This window comes from Myxine glutinosa, chromosome 11 (assembly GCF_964187855.1).
Source record: "Myxine glutinosa chromosome 11, kmMyxGlut1.1, whole genome shotgun sequence".
In the NCBI taxonomy this organism is placed as follows: domain Eukaryota; kingdom Metazoa; phylum Chordata; class Myxini; order Myxiniformes; family Myxinidae; genus Myxine; species Myxine glutinosa.
In genome coordinates, this window is record NC_136271.1 from 49,179,753 (window position 1) to 49,202,262 (window position 22,510).

Genomic DNA, 22,510 nt, shown 5'->3' on the forward strand with positions numbered 1-22,510 from the left:
TAGACAGAGTAGATGATGCAGTGTGAATGGAAGTGCTGGTGAGCAGCTTCAAATGAGGCATCGGTGAGGCAATGCTCCGAGGTGTGTGTGAGTGTACAAGTGATGAATGAGAGAGCATTGCGGATGAGTGTCATGGTGAGTAGTGAGTGTCGTGGATCAGCGCGAATGCGCTTGGGGGAGAGAAGGGTGCAGGCGGCACCAAGTATGCGAGCACAGGTGTGCAAGTACAGGTGTGTGGAATATATGGAGCGGAGAATGAGTGGTGTGGAGAGAGTTGGAGTAAGTGGTACGGAGTGGTGTGCATGGTGCGAAGGTGTGGATGGGGGAAGAGTGGACCCCTTTTCACGAGTACCCGGGGAGGGTAGTTTAAAGAATAGTTAGAAGGTATAGGTAAATTGTGGTTGGATATTGGCATTTGTGGTGCGGTTGCAGAATGGTATTGTGGATGGGTGCATTGGTGTGGTGAAATTGGCTGGTCGTGTGGCCTGTTAGTATGAGTGTGAATGGTTGGGCACTCCGCCACTGTTAGATGTCGGCCAGGTGAGGCCGCAGGTGGGCTCTGGGAGCCGTTAGTGTCAGTGGGTGCCTGAGGATCCCGGGTGTGGATCGGGCAGCCCGTGCCAGAGAGGGCACTGAGGGGGTGAGAGTGTGAGAGGGCCTTCCCCAGTTAGTTAGGTTAGGGGGAGGAGCAGGTGAGCTCGGTAGGCAACAACAGTGGTAGAGGTGTGCAGGTGGGCGGACCAGCTGGGAGCGTCACACGACCCAGCCACCGAAATTGTGCGGGGGCACCGAGTGTTGAATCGGGGGAGTGAGACCCCAAATTGAGAAGCACCACAGTTTGGTCAATGGGAATTGGTTTTTAGAACCCATAGTGTAAGTTGGCCAATGGATTGGCAGGGAAAGACCCCGGGTAATGTAAAGTTGTTAAAGTCATTTAGGAAATAGTTAGGATTGATGAACCTGTCGCACCATACACAGCCACTTACGTGAGGTGGTGATGATGACTCCACACCTGTGTTCCTTTGTTCTGTGTTGCAGGAAAGGAGAATTGCTGTGTGGATTTGTGAGACGCATCACGACGTGGATGAGACATTGGGGTGATTCCATCTCTCCCTCCTTAGGAGGGACTGATGATGAATTGGTGATGGCAAATTTTGATGTTGAGTTGGAGATGGCAAATTTTGATGAGAGTTGGAAATGGCAAATTTGATTGGTTAGGAGGGAGAGAAGACGAATTTGGTTTATGGGAGGAACGGGGAAGACAGTAGGGACGTTTGTTGATGTGTAAAGTATATGTTTATGGGTAGTGTTGTGTTTTGTGGATACAGTAAGGGGTAAGGGAGGGGCAATGTAGGTTACCTGGTGGGGGGGGGGGGGCGTACGGTAGGAACGTGCCTGTCTCACCTGGTTCCCATGTGCCCCCAGTGTGCATTACCTTGAATTGCATGCACTTTTGCGCCCTTACCACCTTACTCACTTGTCTTCTTTTGTCTCCCACCTCCGAGGATCTGGCTTTGGGGCAGAGAGAGAGGAGAGAGAGGTGCTGGCTCCGCAGTTGTGGGCCTGTACTTCCGCTGCTTGCTGCCTGGATCGATACACCATATGGACCACAATTTTTGTGGCCGCCCACAATGGACCGCAGTTCTTTTGCGGTCAAGCACCACCCGTGGATGGACCTCTGGGTCAACGTGGCACCTATGCCATACAGGTGAACCACTTTTAGTTGGCCCCCCTGACGGCCACAATTTAGAAATGGACGCGGTTGGCGCCTTTCTTTATTTCTAAAGAAGCCAGAAGGCCAAGTGCACTCCATGAAGGCAAGACCAGCGGCAGAACATCGGCCGGCTGCGACACCACCGGTGACCATGGACACTTGATTGTGCATTGTTATTGAACACTTTATTGGTGCACCGGATGGTGCTGACTGTGCGTATGGGGTGGTGCTTTTGGTGCTTGGACGGGGTGCTCTGCACATTATTAAAGGCCGTAGGGCCACAGGGCACTCGTGGGTTGGTGTATCGATGCTGGCATGCGTGCTCTCCCTATGCATAACATCTGCATGTGTTCCTCAAAGAACAGGTCCTGGATCGTAGTGTAAATATCAGTGTTGTATAAATAATGCTCCCTACCGGCTGTATGTTTAGTTTGAGGATGCTTTCCGCGATTCGGTTATCCTGTGGGTGTGTTTCTGTTAGGAGAAGGGTGCAACGTCGCAGGGGGACATATTTACTCATTTGTGAACATCTGTAAAACTGTCGCACTCAGGGTTGAGTTAATAGTAGAGGGAACTACATCTGAGTGCCACACTAAAGTAGGTAAAAATTTATCGGGTCGGGACGCCCCGAGGTAGAGAAGGGTGCAATGTTGCGGATATGGGATTTGCATCCATCCATATCCGCTTGTAAATATTCCCCTATTTCCTCAATACTTCCCAACTATCCCCAATCCCCCATTCCCTAGTCCCATTTTCTGTAAACAACACTCTGTAGACCCGACCTCCCCCTATTTCCCCCATTAAATGTCGTGCCCAGGTTCACCGCATCTCATGTAAGACAACTATAGGACATCTTGCTAGTTATTCTTAGTCTATGTCAGTTAAGGACTCGTTTCCATTAATTCTGACCCTTCGTTGCACCAGAATGTGATTGTATGGCACCGTTAGGAAGTTTAGGACCTCCCAATACCTCCCCGCAGCTCTTCCTCACGGTTCAGCAACAACAACAACAACAGCAACGGCGGCGGCGTGCACAGGGAGTGCGCGTCCTCACTCCGACTTGGTTGGTAGGGGGTGTTGGGAGGGCATGAGGCCTTCCCAGCGAGCCGCCATCGAACATGTGCTCGACGGGGTTACCAAATAGGGGCTCCCTGTCAGCTCCTCGTCAAGGGCGGAGCCCGGTAACCCCCGCACCCAATGGAAGCGGCGGACCGGCCCCAGGGGGGCGGAGCCAACCAGCCGAGGGCGTGTCACTCCCCGCTGAGCATGCGCAGGAAGAGGGAGGTGACGTCAGATGCGCGCTGAGCTTGGAGCAAGCAAGACGTACCCTCCGAGCGCTGTGAGGCCTCCCCGCATCTCTGGACTGGACCGTGCTTTATCCTGTCCCCGAGCCAAGGTGCACCTTGTGCTATCGACTACCTGTCCCTTCCTGCCATCAATCCCTGTGTAAGTCAGCCTTGTTCCGTTTGTCTGTGGTCTGTCTGGGCTAAGATAAGACTGTAATTTAAGTGCCTATCTCTTCTGTGTCTTTACCTCACTACCGTGTAATCTACCCCCTTTTCTCCACCACTGTAATTATACCCTCCTCCGGAGGTCTTGAGAACTGTACCCTTGCGTCGTTTCATCTATCCCAGTCGTTGTGTCCTTTCCATCATTGATTTAGCATAGCGCGATTTGGTCAACGTCTGGGTGGAATCGGGGTCTAGTCGGGGAATAACTGTTCGGTCGCGGTCATACCAACCGCTCGGTCAAAAATAACATCCAAACCGCGTCCGTAACAATAACATTGTGCTCAAAACAACAAATACCAGTACCGTGATATTTTTTATGTGCGAGAAAATCCGGATTCTTCCAACTGAGGTCGATCTGTCTCTTCCATTAAATGTTCCACTTCTTACCCCCACCATTAATACTTCCTGACCCAACCCTCTTCATTAAAGGCTTCAGGGTACTTCACGAATAGTCCTCCCATATTTCCTATCATGTTGGGGGCCTGAAAATAGCATGACCACGACATGTGTGTTCTCTTTTGTTGTACATGCATGACTGGCAAGATAGCCTGGAGGTATGCACACAATCTGGGGCAGATTACGTCATTTCAAAGGTGCCTAATGAACTCAGACCATACAGCTCAAAAGGTAAGTGCACTACCTGTGCACCATCCTGTCGGACTCGCTTCCAAGACAGTAATCCAATTCTTCTGCAATTCCCAGTAGAGAAATCCAGCAATTAGCCAAATTAGAGCTTTGCCAAGTTCGTTTGTTTGAGTGGTAGCAATTTGTTTTAGACAAGAATGCTCAAAATGAAATACTAATTTGTGGCCATTTTAAAACTCCCTGCCTCATGTAAACAACTGCGTGAAAGCAAAGGATAAAATTCGGCAGACCGTCTCCTGTGAACATCAGCTAGTTTGACGCTCTCCTTCAAAAGGACCTCAATATCTACCTAGCCCACAGGCCACGTGACTATGTTGGCCGCCATCTTGGAGAAAATTAATTCGAACAGCGTTGGCACTTCCTGTCCAACTCGTTCTACACTCTGAACATCATTGCACAAGGTTTCAGCAATCTACTATTATCACAAGTTCGACAATGTCAACGCCGTGTCAACCTTCAAGAGCTCTCATTTTCTCAATGATTTTAACGGTAAGAATAAAAAAGGTGCAAAAACAGATCCTAGTAACTACAGACCAATCAGCCTTCTCCCAATTATCAGCAAAGTCATGAAATCCATCATTGCTTCGGATATTAAATCTTTTCTCTTCTCCAATGGCTTGATCTCTGATCATCAATTTGGTTTCAGACCAGGTCACTCTACTCTGGACATGCTGCTTCTGCTGTCTCAACAATGGATAGAGGTCCTCAATGCCAAACAGGAAATTAGAGCTGTCTCCCTCGATACGGTCTGGCACCCCGCTCTGCTCACCAAATTCTCCTCCTTTGGTATCCATGGAAATTTCCACGCATGGCTGGCGGACTTCCTCTCTAGTCGGTCAATGTGTGGCCCTGAATGGGTTTCTCTCATCTCCTCTTCCTGTTCAGGCTGGAGTTCCCCAAGGCAGTGTTCTGGGCCCTGTGCTTTTTCTGGCTTCAACAATGATCTCTCCAACTCTCTTGAAAATCCTCTGTATCTCTTTGCTGATGACTCCACTCTCTGCCACTCCATTCCTCATCCCTCAGATCAGCAGTCTGCAGCCTTCTCACTCTCTGCAGACCTGGACAAAATCACTGACTGGGCAAACAAGTGGAACATGTCTTTCAATCCTGACAAATCTCACTCTCTTACGATGTCTCTCCGAAAAGACCGACTGGACAACCCTCCCATCCACTTTCTGAATAATCCTCTCCAAGAAGTTCTGTCACTCAAGCTTTTTGGTCTCACTATCTGCCATGATCTTTCCTGGGAAAACCACATTTCAAATCTGGCCTCCAAAGCCAGTCGCCGACTGGGAATCCTCCATCGTGCGAAGTCCTTCCTTGGCACACCTGAGCTCCTCACCACATACAAGGCTTTCATCCGCAGCTCAATGGAATACTGCTCTCCCCTCTGAGCTGGTGCTCCTGCCTCACACCTAGCTCGTCTTCACGCTGTTGAAACCAAAGCGTTCAGAATCATTGGAATCTCCCGTGATGAAGCTACCTCCGAGGGCCTTTCACTTACTCACCGCAGGCAGGTTGGTGGTCTTTCTGTCTTCTACAGACTCCTCTCCGCCCTTGCTCCTCCAGCTCTCTCTGGGCTCTGTCCCCCAAATATTCCTAAAGGTCGCACAAGATCTGCCTGCAACCCTATGGTTAAACTGCCAAAAACAAGACTCTCTGCTCACCTTCACTCTTTCATTCCTCTTTTCTCCTGCCTCTGGAACAAACTCCCCCACTCCCTTCAATCCCACTCCACCCTCCAGGTATTTAAAACAGCTGTTCACCACCATCTCTTATCTTCCCCCATCCAAAACCTTGATTTGTTCTACCCCCGCTAATTTCACCCCAAATCCTCTTTTTTGAAATACCGACTTCTTTCCTGGAAGTCCTTGGTGTCCTTGTGTTTATACTTCTCCCCCCTCCCCACCCCCCCCCCCCCCTTCCCACACCGCCTCCCCCCAAGCCCTCTCCCTCCCACACATTCCCGATGTCCCTCACATATGTTGGTGTTTATGTGCTTCCCCTTCTCTCCCCATCTTGTCTACCGCTCCCCTTTTTATACACTTTGTTTGTTTGATTTGTTTGTGTGATAAATGTTAGCTCTTTCACGAGCCTCGATTATGTGTATTTAAAAAAATTAAAAAAAATAAAATAATGTTGCACACCTCATTTTGTATCTCGCATTGGTTTGACGTTTGCTAACCAGTTGTTAAAATCCACACTCCAAGAGCAACACCCCTCGTTTATTTACCGAGAATCATCTCGAATAGTTTGAAGTCACCATTCATGGCAAAACAATCGTAATTGCTCATCTCCAAAAGGAGGGTGAGTGACTCACCGAATAATTATCTGGGGAAAATGGATCGCGGCATAAAATGGCTGCATAACTATTCAGTGACAATCACAATGAATATGGAATATGGAATATCTTTCTTCACGAATCGAGATGCAAGAACGTCGATATTATTTGCAACGCTTTCGCTCATTTGTGGGCATTGATCACCACATTCAGGGTCCGCATTCAGGTAAGAAAGGAATCGGGGGGTTTGGCAGAGTAAAGCAAGTCTCGTTCAGTTCTTTCACAATAAAATGACTCCTTTTCAATGCTATAACAATGGAATAAAAAAATTGGAGCACATGCATTACTGAACTCTTCCATAAAAATAAAAACTTTCACTGTAATGAAAAAGGAAATATTTTAAAGTCTTTTTTTTACCACTTTTCTTCCACAACACCTGCTCATTTTGAAAAAGGACGAGCATACACACAAGTTATTGAAGGCCTTTAGTCCCTCATCCAATTAGAATGAAATGTGCATCGTTTTTCACCTTTTCCTTGGAATTATTGGACGTTTTTATGTTGAAGGCTCCAGTCACGGACTATATAGTCCTTACCGAGGCCAGGCCTTAAATAAAATAACTGCATAAAGAGAAATAAGAGAATATAAACGTGATGAGTGAAAATGAGTCAGAAAAGTGTATGACGTTTGTTTGCAAGGAAGAGATTAAAGCTAGGCTGCACTAGCTAGCTAGTGTAGCTAGCTGTAGTACGAGCTAGCTGTAGCTGTAGTACGAGCTAGCTGTAGTACGAGTGAGACAGAAAGTAAGACCAGCAATCCTGACACGGAGAGTGCAAGATGGTTCTGGGCACCACTTTAATGCTCCTAAGTCAGAATGGGAGTACTACCCTGGGCGGTTGCTGTCTATAACCTACAACCTACTACAGAAAAGACCAGTCCAACCCGATGGGTGTTTTTTTAGGAGACACCATCTCCTTACTGGATGGCCGTTGGCTCCCCAAGGGAGCTCATCTGCCCTTTAACAGGTATAGTTTTTTGTTCTGCAGGGTGTCAGTCACCCTCCCCATTAGCAAGCCAGTGAGGGCAGTCGGTTTAGTCGCTGACTACTTGACCATGTGGCAGGTAGCACTGCGTTACATGTTACCAGTGGCAGTCAAAAGACCGACCTAACCTTTTTGGACTATTGGTAACATTTCTAACAAATAATTAAAAATATATTTTTAAGTGGTGAAGCTGCTTCAATAATTGACTTTTCCTTCCTTCCATCCGTTAAAAATGGAGAACCTTTCTAACCCACTATGTTTAATTCTAAAGGGTTACAAAGGGTAATTCCAAAGGGCAATTCCAAAGGGCAATTCCAAAGGGCAATTCCAAAGGGCAATTCCAAAGGGCAATTCCAAAGGGCAATTCCAAAGGGCAATTCCAAAGGGCAATTCCAGAGGGCAATTGCAGAGGGCAATTCCAGAGGGTAATTCCAGAGGGTAATTCCAAAGGGCAATTCCAAAGGGTAATTCCAAAGGGCAATTCCAAAGGGCAATTCCAAAGGGCAATTCCAAAGGGTAATTCCAGAGGGCAATTCCAGAGGGCAATTCCAGAGGGTAATTCCAGAGGGTAATTCCAAAGGGCAATTCAAAAGGGCAATTCAAAAGGGCAATTCAAAAGGGCAATTCAAAAGGGCAATTCAAAAGGGCAATTCCAAAGGGCAATTCCAAAGGGTAATTCCAAAGGGCAATTCCAAAGGGCAATTCCAAAGGGCAATTCCAAAGGGCAATTCCAAAGGGTAATTCCAAAGGGCAATTCCAAAGGGCAATTCCAGAGGGTAATTCCAGAGGGTAATTCCAAAGGGCAATTCCAAAGGGCAATTCAAAAGGGCAATTCAAAAGGGCAATTCAAAAGGGCAATTCCAAAGGGCAATTCCAAAGGGCAATTCCAAAGGGTAATTCCAAAGGGCAATTCCAGAGGGTAATTCCAAAGGGCAATTCCAAAGGGTAATTCCAAAGGGCAATTCCAAAGGGTAATTCCAAAGGGCAATTCCAAAGGGTAATTCCAAAGGGCAATTCCAAAGGGTAATTCCAAAGGGCAATTCCAAAGGGTAATTCCAAAGGGCAATTCCAAAGGGTTTCGTTTGTTTCTAGGCTTTGCCTATTTCATATTAAAAATGCCAAACTGAACCGCTTCCTTTGATTCCGTTCCGTTTGATTTTATTTATCCTGTTCACTCACAGTTTGCACCTGATGAGATGTGTATCTCTGCTGGGATCTCAGGAAATCCATGTATTACAAAGTGTCATTTCTAACCATTTGCTCATCGTCAAACTTGCACCATCCTTTAGGCAGAGGGCAATGCGTATCAAAATATGTAAAAAGCCGATAATCAAGGATGCTATATAAAAAGATAATTTCTAACCTCGTAAACTTTGTGAGTGAGCCGACCAATCAGCTCCAGTTGCATATTAATTATCGCAGGGCTTTGCAGTTTGTCTGACGATAGAGGCCAATGTCAGAAACATCAAGATCATGGGCTTTGTTAGGTCAGGAATCATAAAAGGGTGGATTATTGAGGCTTTGGAGTACCCATTAAACTCTGGAGTTATTTACATTTTTAGACGATTCAAGAGTTTGTGCGAACCCGAACCATTGTTAGTCAATTGCCACAGTTGATGACATCTAAAATGTCAAATGTCATTCTTTAAATCATTCAAAATGGGGAAAGGGGTAGGGTGGGTGGGTCAATTGAAGTCCAGTGCAGGCTTAGATAGTCTACACTCTAGCACGAGGATTGGGGTCAAACCTTAATGGAAAATGCCATTTATAACCTCGTACTTCCTCAAGCAAATTCTTCAATTGCCTACAACCTCGTTATGCACCACCTAACAAGTCGAGAAATTATGGTGAGATTGCTCTCGGCATAAGCCCCCCAATTACCTAGAGGGGGCTTGTGTCTATTGACTTAGGTTGGGGTGGAGAGGGAGGAGGAGGAGGGAGGGAGGTCCTGTGAAGGGATGAAAGGAGAGAGAGTGTTTGATTGACACATTCTCACCTGTAGCTTTCCCCAAAGCCTGCACTTATCACAGGTGACACAGTCCATGATTCGTGAGATGTTCTTGAAATGCAGGCGGAATTGTTCCTGTGAAGGATGAATAATTTAAATCATTACTCATTAATTATTAATGCTGTTTATACATAACCATAATAAACTTCAATTATTGATGTTCGAGACATCACTGGTGTTTACCTGGGCTTGGTGCTTTAGATCCCCAAAGCCAGGATCCAATATCCCTCCCTTATTCATTCCCCCAAAAAAGTCCGAATTCCCATTATCCCTACAGTCCGAATTCCCAATTCCCACGAGCCCTGGTGTTGGCTTAGCGGTTAGCATGCCGGCTTGGGATCCTAGGATCCTGGGTTCGAATCCCGGTCGATCGCTGAATTAACGCCAGGGGGGTTGACTCAGCCTGTCATCCTTCCGAGGTCGGCAAATTGAGTACCAGCTTGCTGGGATGAATGATCACGGTGTGTACACCGTATCCCTGCGGTAAGAGCGTGACCAAAGGTTGGCGTCAGGAAGGGCATCCGGCCATAAAAACATTGCCTCAAACAGGGAACCATGATTGTCATGGGGCTAACCATGACTAACCTGCTCCAGCAGGGCTAACCCCCTGCTCCAGCAGGGAAAATGGCCTTAAAACGATCATTCATTCATTCATTCATTCATACAAGACAGATTAGAGGTTTGGCAAAAGATAAAATAATCCTACCTTCAATGATTCTACAGCTTGTCCATCCCCACAAAACATTGAAGTCTCATCAAAGTGCATGGGGAAGGAACTGGGCAAGTGAAGAGGGGCGACAGATAACAGGAGACATTAAACTACAAAGGAAGTTGGACCAAACCAGAAACACCGGAACAATGCAGTTATGAATTTTAACAACCAATGGTGAGTGAGATTCCATCATAATTTCACAGATGAAAAGGCACAAAAAAAAAAATCAAAATGTAAATTTATACTTTTCACCTGTTTTTCAACTTTGAGTCATTATTGACCATAATCACACTTGTTGGATCAGACACAATAGCTTCACTTAATTTCTCCACAATATTTCAATAAAGTTTTTATTTTTAATTTAAATATTCTGTGTGTTACGATTCACCATACTTAATTCGATTTATTATAAACTAGAACGACACTTCGATGTTAAGACGTCGACCGATATGCCTCCTCCCACATTATTACATCATTATGTATACCTGCACCAAGTTTGATTTAAATCCATTCAGCTGCCCTCAAGTATCACATTTTACCTGACATGACCTCTGACCACCAATATCACCTCACTACTCACCTTTGATGCCAAAATAACCAGTTCATCTTTGCAACAAAATATATACTTATACCAAGTTTGTTCAAAATCCCATTACTGGTTCACAAGTTGGTACGGCAACATAATTTTTACTTAACATAACCTCTGACCTTTGACCTCTTGACCCCAAAATGTAATCAGTTAATCTTTACTTCATTATACATACCTGCTCTAAGTTTGAATTAGATCCCTTCAGCCGTTCTCTAGTCATTGCAGTAACAAAAACCTATCACGGACAGACGGACGGACGGACAACCCGAAAACATAATGCCTCCAGCGACTTTGGCGGCAGAGGCATAAAAAATATATTGTCTACCAAAAGTGATGTTCGCTACAACGAGATTCATTACTAGTGTTCTTAAGGAAACTCCACTGCAGCTGCACAAAAGGTTCAGCATAAAGTAACCATGTTGGTTCCTGGGCTGTTAAGTCTTGGTTAAGAGCATAGATCAAACAAGACATTGGGGAAGATAATGTGCAGACATGACAGAAATGAGTTACATATATAAAAGGATCGTTACCAAGTAAACAAAAGCAGATTTAATTTGGGAGTCGTGGTGGAAAATTAGGAGAAGGCAACTTGAAGAGAAAGGAAAACAGCTACAAATAGCAAGATCTTAATTTATTTAGAGTAGTTATAGTGTTGAATAGTGTGGAATAGTTTGACGAAGAATAATGGAAGCAATCACAGTTGATCAGCTTAAAAAGGAAACATAAGAATCTTCACACATATGGAACAGACAGGATACGACATGACTGATGAGCCTCCATGGGAATTGCAAACATCCGAAGCCCCAGCCCCTTCAAATGGTGGGGTACACGGGAAGAATTGCCTCGAGAGAGCATTACAGTACCGTACTTGTATTGCCAAAATTAATTCAATAGATATCTTGCCATTCCATCAACCTCAGCAAACCAGGGTGAGAATTGCTTTACGATACCCGACTCCCCTCTGTCTGTTATCTTCCCCCATCCAAAACCTTGATCTTTTATACCCCCATTAAAACACCCCAAATCCACGTCTTTCAATCTCAGACTTCATTCCTGAAATTCCTTGTCGTGTCAATTTGTTTTATACCGTGTACCCCTTCCCTCCCCCTGCTCCACCCCCCCCCCCCCCACCCCTAGCTCTCTCCCTTCCACAGATCTCCCGATGTCCCTGTTCTCTACTGTTGTGGTTGTGTGCTTCCCTTTCTCTCCCCCATCTTGTCTCCCCCTCCCTTTATTGTTTTATGTGTCAGTTGATGTTTCTGTTATATGTGCTAATGTGTGTTTAATGTGCCAGCTCTTACACGAGCCTCGATCTTGTATACAAAAAAAAACAATAATAATAATAATAATCCCCTACCGGTGTCAATAAATGTTAGATTTTTTTTTACAGAATTTAAAAAAATTGAAGAAACACCCAGGAACTCGAACATGTTCTGTAACTTATAATAAAGCCATGTGCCAAGTTTCAGTTGAATATGTTAAAGGGTATGGAAGAAAAGTGCAGAAAACCACAGGTTGGACGGACAGACAGACGGAGACACACAGCAAACCTACAGTAGTCCCCTCCAGCTTGGGGACTAATAATAATAAAAACAAAACATGAAATAAGCAGCTCATATCCCTCGACCTTTCAGTGACAATGAATGGTGTACCATAGTTTAAACTTTAAAATTAGATAACTGCACCTGGTGAAACATGGATATGGACAGGATAAGCAAAAGAGCAACAAAGCAAAGTAAACCTCACAGTGTCAGATTCAGCAGGCCCAGCAAAAATGCTTTTGTATCAGCATCAGTGGGTCCACTGCCAGTGTAGAGTCGCAAGCCAGGCCGCTGGAAATAGGTTGCTGCTTTAGAGAGAGCCCGCAGTTCAATCAAGTAGAGGAAGTAGAGGTTACGTAGACGCCGTGGCCCTTCACCACGAGTTAGCAGTGGATCAAAGCGCTGTTGAAACTCCTGTGGGTTTGGACCCCAGTGGGAACCATACACACCTCCAAGGATGTGACAGGTGGGAGGCAGAGTATAAAAAGAAAACATATGAATAAATAATATGATAATCTGAATAAATTAATCACAACATTAAAATATTCCCTCGACTCTGACAAAAACTACTTGTGGAATTATTGCAATCATCACTAGAACGGGCACTCGGTAGAGCGCATACCTCCACTATATGTTTTCGGTAGAGCACACTTCATGTTTTCTATCCCACTGATAAGGTCCAGATGCAGATCCGGCCTAACTAAAATCTAATCTGCTTGTTATTGTCACCTAACCAGCACATCTGCCAAATTTTGTCCAAAACTTCTTGATATGGCGTTTTTGGCCCTATCGTATCTCTCAATGATGAAGAATCACTTCAATTCCAGTATCTGGATCCAGATCTTCACCGAAATCTAATCAATTCATCCTGGTCACACACCCAACCTGTCCACAAAGATTCGTCCAAATCCGTCCACAACTTTGAGATATCTGGCTCACAGACAAACGGACAAACAAGCAGGGGTGAATACAAAACTTCCAACCACCTTAGGTAGATGACAGGCTGCTTCGGTCCACCTTAGGTAGCGGAGGTAAATATTTAAAGAAATCAGGAAAGAATTGTTTAATTTAACAAGTATATGCTTGGGATGTAGGAGTACTGTCGCACCCCCAACATTTGCGGGGGATGCGTTCCTGAAAAATGCCGCAAATGTCAGGGCAATGTTTCAAGAGGAAAAGGGGGACCAGTTTCCGGCGGTTCGTGATTTACAAGGGAAAATGTTCAAATTTTACAAACACTAGGGCATTGCCCGTACGTGGGTGCCCGTTCCTTGCCAAAAAAAAAAAAAACGCTACCCGTACGCTCTACCCCGCCCGTACGCCCGTAAACAAAAAAAACAACGCTCTTCGCTTCCGCCCTTCGCTCTGACTGAATTGGGAGAAATAATGCGCATAAGAAATCGAATTACGTACCGTAATGGCGGTCAGCTCGTAACGCGCTCAGCTCCGCTCGTCTCACATCGGCCACGCCTACGCAACAAAGCGTTCTGTGATTGGCTGCCGGAAGTGAAGTCGTCACTGTCCGGAAGTTCGCAAATCGCAGTTCCGATGAATCGTTTTAATTTAATCGCAGTTTGAATTCGTTTTAAAACATAGTTTAACGGCAACATAGTTTTCCAACGTGAAATAAATGAATACGCTGTCAAATGTGCCGTCCGAGGCAGAGTCTGATCGCCACGTTCGGCACACGTGATAGCTCGCTGCTCTCTGATTGGTTGAAGCGTTTTTTGGACATAGCTCGGTAAGTAATTGTCCGATTAATTTCAAACCTTGAAAAGGCACATCCTCGGGTCCCCAGCAATATATATACCTGGCAAGTTTCAAGTATATCGGACCGGTAGTTGTCGAGAAATCGTTGTCGCATACATACACACACACATACACAGAGATTAATGGAATTATAGATAGATGAATGCAAATGATTAGTTTCATTTAAAATGCTTAAAAATAAAATTCCAAAAAGGTTAGCTCACTCTTTGGCCAAAAATGTCGTTATTTTATTTTAAAAAAACAAAAAACCACCTGTTTGTTTTGCTTCAATAATGTGGGGTCGCCAAAACGCATCTTGATCCCAGAAATGGTTGCAGTTTCAACTCCTCGAGTTTAAGCTTGAAGATACCATATTGTGGATTATCTTAAGATAACCATGGAGTTTAAAGTGCATAATTTTAAACATCCTGGCATCACAGACCTTGTGTTAGAATTTCATTTATAAACGTACCAGGAACCAGCCTCGCTGATCGGTGCAAGATTTGTGCCATACACTACACATTAATCGCATGTGGACTAAAGGAATCATGAGACTAAAGAATAGATAAATAATTAAATAATCACTTGCAGTTCACGATAAAAATATATGACAAAAAAAATTGTGTAAGAAACCAAGCAACCACTCACCACATCATAACTTATCTATAATCTTCTCCCCCCCCCCCCTCCCCCCTTCCCCCACCCTCATTCACCTCTCCATGCAGAGGGTTTGCGATCGTCGTAACCCAGGCTTTTTCCTTAAACAGAAAATGTCCACAATGTTAACCTGAGATCCACACCCATAGGTGAAAATGGATAATCAAGCAAGTACAAAGTACCAAGTCCTTGGGTCCACGCACGTCAACCGTGAATGTCGGGGTCCGCCAGGACATCCTTTCATGACATACAAACATTATGGTCCAGGAGGAAGAACACAGAATAGTCTGGAATGCTAAATTGTTTAAATCCAGCTGAAGGTAGCAGTATTTATGGACTTGGATTATTCAGAGCTTCTCAAGGAACTTCAGTGAGTCTTGAGGAAATTACAATGCGAAAGATTATCAAAATCCAACTGGTTCACTAATGACCCTCACTCGGTGAGGAGATAATCTGATGCCAGTCTCATCCCACCGAAATGGAACGCCAGTACTGTGCACACTTCAGTATTGTCTCTCAATTACCTTTACGTCATCTTATGATGGAAAGATCACAGTCAGGCACATAAGGCTGCCGAGGCAGTGTCATTGGCTAGGGGATCACAATCCTGGACAGGTCACTACTTGACAGCAAGCAAGCTGGTACTCATTTTGCCGACATCGGAAGGATGGGAGGGCTTATTCGACCCACCTAGTGTTATTTTGACAAAGCTGGGGCTTTACCTCAGGACCTTAAGATCCCAAGTCAGTGTTCAACCCCATTCCCCACTCCTGGGTTTCAAGATCGATGTTGATCACCAGCAAGTCATCCCCCATTCATACTCACCATCTTTTCTACCCTCTAACTTTCCAAAGCACACCACTTCATTGCTAGGTTCTTGTGTTTTCCCCCTCTCTCAGTCACCCTCCTTTTCATTCTACTTTTGTTTCATCATCAGTTTTCCCCCTTCTGCCTCCTGCTTGTTGGAGCTTGCATCCAGCTTGTTCAGTGTCGTCCTCCCCCTCAACTTTGCTCTCATTCTTCCCTTCACCTATTCATTCTTTCTCCAAGTGGCCCCACACACTATTGTTGTTTTTTGGGGGTTTTTTTGTATACAAGATCGAGGCTCGTGTAAGAGCTAACATTAATCACAAAAAAAAACAGACACACAAAACATAAAATAAAGGGAGCGGGAGACAGGATGGGGAGAGAGAGGAAATCACACAAGTACAACAGCAGAAAACAGGGACATCGGGAGATCTGTGGGAGGGAGAGGGCTTGGGGGGGTGGCATGGGAAGGGGGGGGGGGTGGTGGGAGAGGTATAAAACATGGACATTGCTAGGACTTCCGGGAAAGAAGTCGGTATTTCAAAAAAAGTGGATCTGGGGGGAATTAATGGGGGTAGAAAAGATCAAGGGTTTGGATGGGGGAAGATAAGAGATGGTGGTGAACAGCTGTTTTATAGACCTGGAGAGAGGAGAGGGATTGAAGAGAGTGAGGGACTTTGTTCCAGAGGTGGGAGTAAAGAGGAATGAAAGATTGAAGGTGAGCAGAGAGTCTTGATTTTGGCAATTTCACCAGAAGAGGGTTGCTGGCATATCTTGTGCAACCTGTGGGAATATTTGGGGGACAAAGCACAGATAGAGCAGGGGGAGCCAGGCTGGATAGGAGTCGGTAGAAGACAGAAAGACCACCTACCTGCCTGCGGTGAGCGAGTGAAAGGCCCTCAGAGATAGCTTCATCGCGGGAGATTCCAATGATCCTGAAAGCTTTGGTTTCAACAGCGTGAAGCCGAGCTAGGTGAGGCAGGAGCACCAGCCAAGAGGGGAGAGCAGTATTCCACTGAGCTGCAGATGAAAGCCTTGCATGTGGTGAGGAGCTCAGGTGTGCCAAGGAAGGACTTCGCACGAAGGAGGATGCCCAGTTGGCGACCGGCTTTGGAGGACAGCTTGGAAATGTGGTTTTCCAATGGAAAGATCATGGCAGATAGTGAGACCCAAAAGCTCGAGTGACAAAAAAAACAAAAAAAACCTTGGCTTGGTTGTTTTTAACCCAAAAGCTTGGTTGTTTTCCCACCAAGCTCTGCTCTTCAGCTCTTCCATGAGTCTCGACTTTGTATACAAAATAAAAAGCTAAACTGTACCACAAAAATGAACCGATAACAAATGAACACTCAGAGACAACCAAATGTTGGTGATGCACAGCACTACATCACAGACAAATGACAAAAATCAAGAATACAGATCAAACCAAACAGGTAGAGTGAACTAGCTACAGTCGTTGAGACCAAAGTTATTAGATAGAGTGAACAAAATACCTTCATTGAGATACTGGGCACAAAGGTGCACGTTTATGCTGGAATGGAGGCCAGAGATGAGCCGGTAAAAAACACGCTTCTCCAAGCACAGGCCTGCAATAAGAAAGCAACAATTGTCAATCAATGTTGATGGGCATCATGGATAGGAGGAAAACCATATGGAAGAGGGGAGGTGATGCTTCACCCCATATGCAGTTCACATGTATCAAAATCGATATTTAATTAAGGGTCAACGAGCTCTTTCACCAACTTTACCCACTCTGATCCAGGAACGACACTCGGGTTTTAATTGCCAACGAAAAAGCAAGCACCTACAAGATATCAGGTGCAACTACCATAAACTACTCAAAACTTCATCAATTAACTGATTTATATTTGGGAAAATTCAATATACTATAATAGGATGTGCTGAAAGTCTACGTCGTCGTCTACGTCGTCGTCTACGTCTACTACTACTACTACTACTACTACTACTACTACTACTACTACTACTACTACTACGCAAACAGTCGCAATTATTCCCACAATAGTGGCATGCTTGTGGGGCCAGTCGGGGAATGTTTTTGGCCCGAGGCTTTCACGAACCGGCTGGCCAGGTCTAATGTTCGACTAAAGTTCTAATGTTCACGATGACATCCAGCTTTTCATCTCCACCAAGTCCGTCTCCACCGACACCCACTCTATCCTGACAAACTGCATCACTGAAATAAAATCCTGGCTTCAAATCAACTTCCTCAAGCTTAACTGTGATAAATCTGAAATAATCATCATTGGCCCAAAAACGCTCACAAAATCCACCCATAACGTTGCCCTCAACATCGACGGTATCACAGTATCCACCTCCCCTCTCATCCGGAATCTTGGCGTCATCTTTGACCAAACCCTCTCCTTCGACAAATACACTAAACAGATCACAAAGACAGCCTTCTTTCACCTGAAAAACATTGCCCGTCGCCGCTCATCCCTCTCCTCCATGGCTGCAGAAACCCTTATCCACGCCTTCATCACCTCCCGTCTGGACGACTGCAATAGCCTCCTCTATGGTTCACCCTCAACAATCACCAATAAACTCCAATACATTCAGAACTCAGCTAACTCAGATCAGCTAACATTACCGCTTTACACAAAAAAGGTGCAAAAACAGATCCTTGCGACTACAGACCAATCAGCCTGCTCCCAATTATCAGCAAAGTCATGGAATCCATCATTGCTTCGGATATGAAATCTTTCCTCTTCTCCAATGGCTTGATCTCTGATCATCAATTTGGTTTCAGACCAGGTCACTCTACTCTGGACATGCTGCTTCTGCTGTCTCAACAATGGATGGAGGTCCTCAATGCCAAACAGGAAATCAGAGCTGTCTCCCTTGACATATCAAGGGCCTTTGATACGGTCTGGCACCCAGCTCTGCTCACCAAACTCTCCTCCTATGGTATCCATGGAAATCTCCATGCATGGCTTGCGGACTTCCTCTCTGGTCGTAGTCAACGTGTGGCCCTGAATGGATTTCTCTCATCTCCCCTTCCTGTTCAGGCTGGAGTTCCCCAAGGAAGTGTGCTGGGCCCTGTGCTTTTTCTGGTCTTTAACAATGATCTCTCTGACTCTCTGGAAAATCCTCTCTATCTCTTTGCTGATGACTCCACTCTCTGCCGCTCCATTCCTCTTCCCTCAGATCGGCAGTCTGTAGCCTCCTCACTCTCTGAAGACCTGGACAAAATCACAGACTGGTCAAACAAGTGGAACATGTCTTTCAATCCTGCCAAATCTCACTCTCTTACTATGTCTCTCCGAAAAGATCGACTGGACAACCCTCCCATCTACTTTCTCAACAATCCTCTCCAAGAAGTTCTGTCACTCAAGCTTTTGGGTCTCACTATCTGCCATGATCTTTCTTGGGAAAACCACATTTCCAAGCTGGCCTCCAAAGCCAGTCGCCGACTGGGCATCCTCCGTCGTGCGAAGTCCTTCCTCGGCACACCTGAGCTCCTCACCACTTACAAGGCTTTCATCCGCAGCTCAATGGAATACTGTTCTCCCCTATGGGCTGGTGCTCCTGCCTCACACCTGGCTCGGCTTCACGCTGTTGAATCCAAAGCTTTCAAAATCATTGGAATCTCCCGCGATGAAGCTATCTCTGAGGGCCTTTCACTCACTCACCGCAGGCAGGTAGGTGGTCTTTCTGTCTTCTACCGACTCCTCTCCGGCCTTGCTCCCCCAGCTCTCTCTGTGCTCTGTCCCCCAAATATTCCTACAGGTCGCACAAGATCTGCCAGCAACCCTCTGATGGTTAAACTGCCGAAATCTCGGCTCTCTGCTCACCTTCACTCTTTCATTCCTCTTCATTCCTCTTTTCTCCCGCCTGTGGAACAAACTCCCACACTCCCTTCAATCCCTCTCCTCCCTCCAGGTCTTTAAAACAGCTGTTCACCACCATCTCTTATCTTCCCCCATCCATAACCTTGATCTTTTCTACCCCCACTAATTCACCCCAGATCCACCTTGTTTGAAATTCCAACTTACTTCCTGGAAATCCTGGCAGTGTCCATATGTTTATACCTCTCCCACCCCCCCCCCCCCTTCACATGCCTCCCCCCCTTCACATGCCTCCCCCCCTTCACATGCCTCCCCCCCAAAGCCCTCTCCCTCCCACAGATCTCTCGATGTCTCCATGTCTCTCGGTCCCTGCTCTCAAATGTTGTGTTTGTGTCCTTCCCCCTCTCTCCCCATCTTGTCTACCGCTCCCGATGTTATTTGTTTTATGTGTCTGTTTGTCTTTCTGTGATTAATGTTCGCTCTTTCACGAGCCTCGATCTTGTATACAAAAAAAAAAAAAAAAAAAAAAAACTCCGCTGCCCGTCTACTCACCCATTCCCGGACCCGTGACCACATCACCCCCGTCCTTTACAAGCTTCACTGGCTCCCCATCCCCCAGAGAATCCAGTACAAAATCCTCCTCTTGACATACAAAGCCCTCCATAACCTGGCCCCATCCTACCTGGCTGACCTCCTCTCCAGACACACTCCCACCCACAACCTCCGCTCTGCTGGTACCAACCTCCTGACCCCCTCCATCCGGACCAAATTCAGATCCTGGGGGGACAGGGCCTTCTCCATCGCTGCTCCCACCCTCTGGAACTCGCTACCTCACACCATCAGAGACTCCTCCTCACTCACCACATTCAAAACATCACTAAAGACCCACCTGTTCAACACTGCATTCAACATTCAACCCACAGCATTTAACCCTTGACTATCTCCTCTCCTTCTCCCTCCTTTTGCTTTAAATATTTCCCCATTGATTCTTGTCTTTTTGCAATTGTTGTTTTCATGTATTGTTATGCATTATGTTTTCCACTCTGTCAAAGCGCCTTTGGGCTACTTGAAAAGCGCTATACAAAATAAATGAATTATTATTATTATTATATTAAAGGTAATTTTGGAAGAATTTTGTAATTTGTCCAGGGTGCTGGAAATACCTCGCCTACTCTTCTCAAAAGACACTGGGATCTTTAACATCTACCAAATAATGTGTAGTTGGTGGATATTAATGACCCCACGGTGTACTTCGTGAAGAGTGGGGAGTTATCGCTGGCATCTTTAACAAATCACCAATTCCTGCCTGGACTGCAACGTGAGTGGTTGGGTCCTCTTGGAGGTTCTTCATCGTCAGATTACGCCGCTTGTTGTCTTAGATTGTGGTTGGCGTCGAAGTAGCAATTCCTCTATAATAAACAAATTAACCAGGTTGTCACATGCAAAAAGCCTTCAATGACTACGAAGGGCAACCAGGTAGACTGTATTACTAAGATTTATCCAGCACAATGTCAAACAGACATGTCCATGGAAGGAAACAATAGTTCAAACAGAAGAAACAAATAAATCAAAGTCCTGATGTTAGATTCCAGCAAAGCACAAGATTCATATGTAACGAGCATTTTGCAAACAACTCACCTTCTAACCATTCATAAAAGCTCTCACCTGGTGGGAGGAGAGGTTTGGGAAGTTGGAGTGCAACAGATAGGGATGAACAAAGAAAATCTTGCAACAGTGTATAAGCAATGGTTTACCCTTTGCAAATAATCATATTGCATTTAAGATACAAGAACATTATCCTCCACCACAACCACTACCACCACCACCACATTATAAACAAAAACACCAATATCAATTATTAAATTGATGAGGGTGTATGATTCATCCAGTCGAATTAAATTGAAAAAGCTGGACTTGCTAGTCGGCAGAGCCGATGTTGCGGCGAGAATAAACTCGTCTCGGTTCGGGCAGATGTTGAAGGACACAAATTCAACATCTGCCGTGACCAAGGTGAGTGAATTCTCGCCGAAAGGTCGGCTCTACTGACCAAGTACAGCTTTTTATTTTATAAACTTTTACTGTATCAATCGTTATTGATTATTTTTAAACAAATCACTAGCCACAGAAAACATTATTCACAAACAAACCGCCAACACCTCCATCTCCTTCAAACTCATTCGTATCTTACCATCGTCTTGCCCTGTGGGAGTGGAAACAAGGAAGTATAATCTAGTTTATTGGAATCGGGCTTAATGTGCAAAACATTTTCATAAAATGTACCCTCTATGCAAAAACTGTACAGTCTCAAAAATAAAAAATAAAAAGCGAGCTCTGTTCAAGAAGATGTACAAATGTATTGTACGTCATTTTCAACCATTTGTCAACAAGTAAAACAGGTCTGCTTCAAATAAGTGAAAACTCCTACATAAGATTTACAATGATGTGGTGGAGATGTAACGCAGGCCTGATGGGCCAAATGGCATTCCTTGTGCCTTAGAGCATTGGTTGAAATTATTGACTCAATGGCACTTGGGCATTTTAAAACATTGCACCTTCCTCCAAACAGATTGAGAACATTACAACCAGAGAATTTCCATGACTAGTTCATCCTCAAAGAATAGACCCCTTAGACCATAGAACATCGTGGAGATCCAAAACGTGTACGCATCTCTATTTTTCTTCACCAATTAAAGCCAGGCAGCATATCATCCATTTTCAAAATAATTCCTTTTCTCCAGCAAATCTGCATTACAAACCGATTGCAAGCCTCTCTGGGTATTCTAACACATGGACAGGATAGAAGTTAATTTTCCAAATACTTACCAGCACAGCTGTGCCAACCCTGAGCCCCAAGTGGTCTGTACACAGAGCGTGGCCTGCAACAAAAGCAGTGGTGGTTGGAAGAGCACCAGCATTACAACATAATATGAACACCAAAATTGGAGGTCATGAGGATATTGCACCAACATTGATATTGCTCCCGGTGTGTACCCTGGATAAGAATAGGTACACCGTATCCCTGCGTGTCGTAAAAGACGACTAAGAGGGTTGGCGTCAGGAAGGGCATCCGGCCATAAAAACATTGCCTCAAAAAGGGAACCATGACAATTACAAGTACATATGAGCGGGGTACAGCCCGAAGTGGAGATCGGTTTCTGAGGATTGGGAAATGGAATGTAGGGACAATGACAGGGAGATCAGGAGAAGTGGTGGAAGTATTGGTCAGAAGAAGAGTGGACATATGTTGTGTGCAAGAGACGAGATGGAAGGGAAGTGGTGTGAGAATGGTGAAGGGTAGGCAGGGACAGAAATACAAGTTTGTGTAGCAAGGGTGCCCGGAGGGCGCGAATGGTGTTGGTGTCCTGTTTTCTGAGGAGTTTGTAGACAGTGTGGTGAGTGTGACTAGAGTGAGTGATAGGTTGATGATGGTGAAAATGATGATTGGAAAGC

The 22,510-nt window shown here is 45.3% G+C and overlaps 1 protein-coding gene across 3 annotated transcripts in view; it reads right to left on the reverse strand.

Annotated features, from left to right (window-relative positions):
- The window catches only part of LOC137413863 (ERO1-like protein beta), a 76,503-nt gene that overhangs the window by 12,296 nt on the left and 41,697 nt on the right, over positions 1–22,510 (reverse strand). For all 3 annotated transcript variants that reach the window (XM_068099299.2, XM_068099300.2, XM_068099301.2), the window contains 7 exons: positions 21,884–21,936; positions 21,249–21,260; positions 20,699–20,725; positions 16,748–16,840; positions 12,250–12,493; positions 9,909–9,978; positions 9,191–9,277 (listed from right to left, as the gene is read on the reverse strand). In XM_068099299.2, coding sequence (XP_067955400.1) covers positions 9,191–9,277; positions 9,909–9,978; positions 12,250–12,493; positions 16,748–16,840; positions 20,699–20,725; positions 21,249–21,260; positions 21,884–21,936 — 586 coding nt within the window. The remainder of the gene's footprint in view (positions 1–9,190; positions 9,278–9,908; positions 9,979–12,249; positions 12,494–16,747; positions 16,841–20,698; positions 20,726–21,248; positions 21,261–21,883; positions 21,937–22,510) is intronic.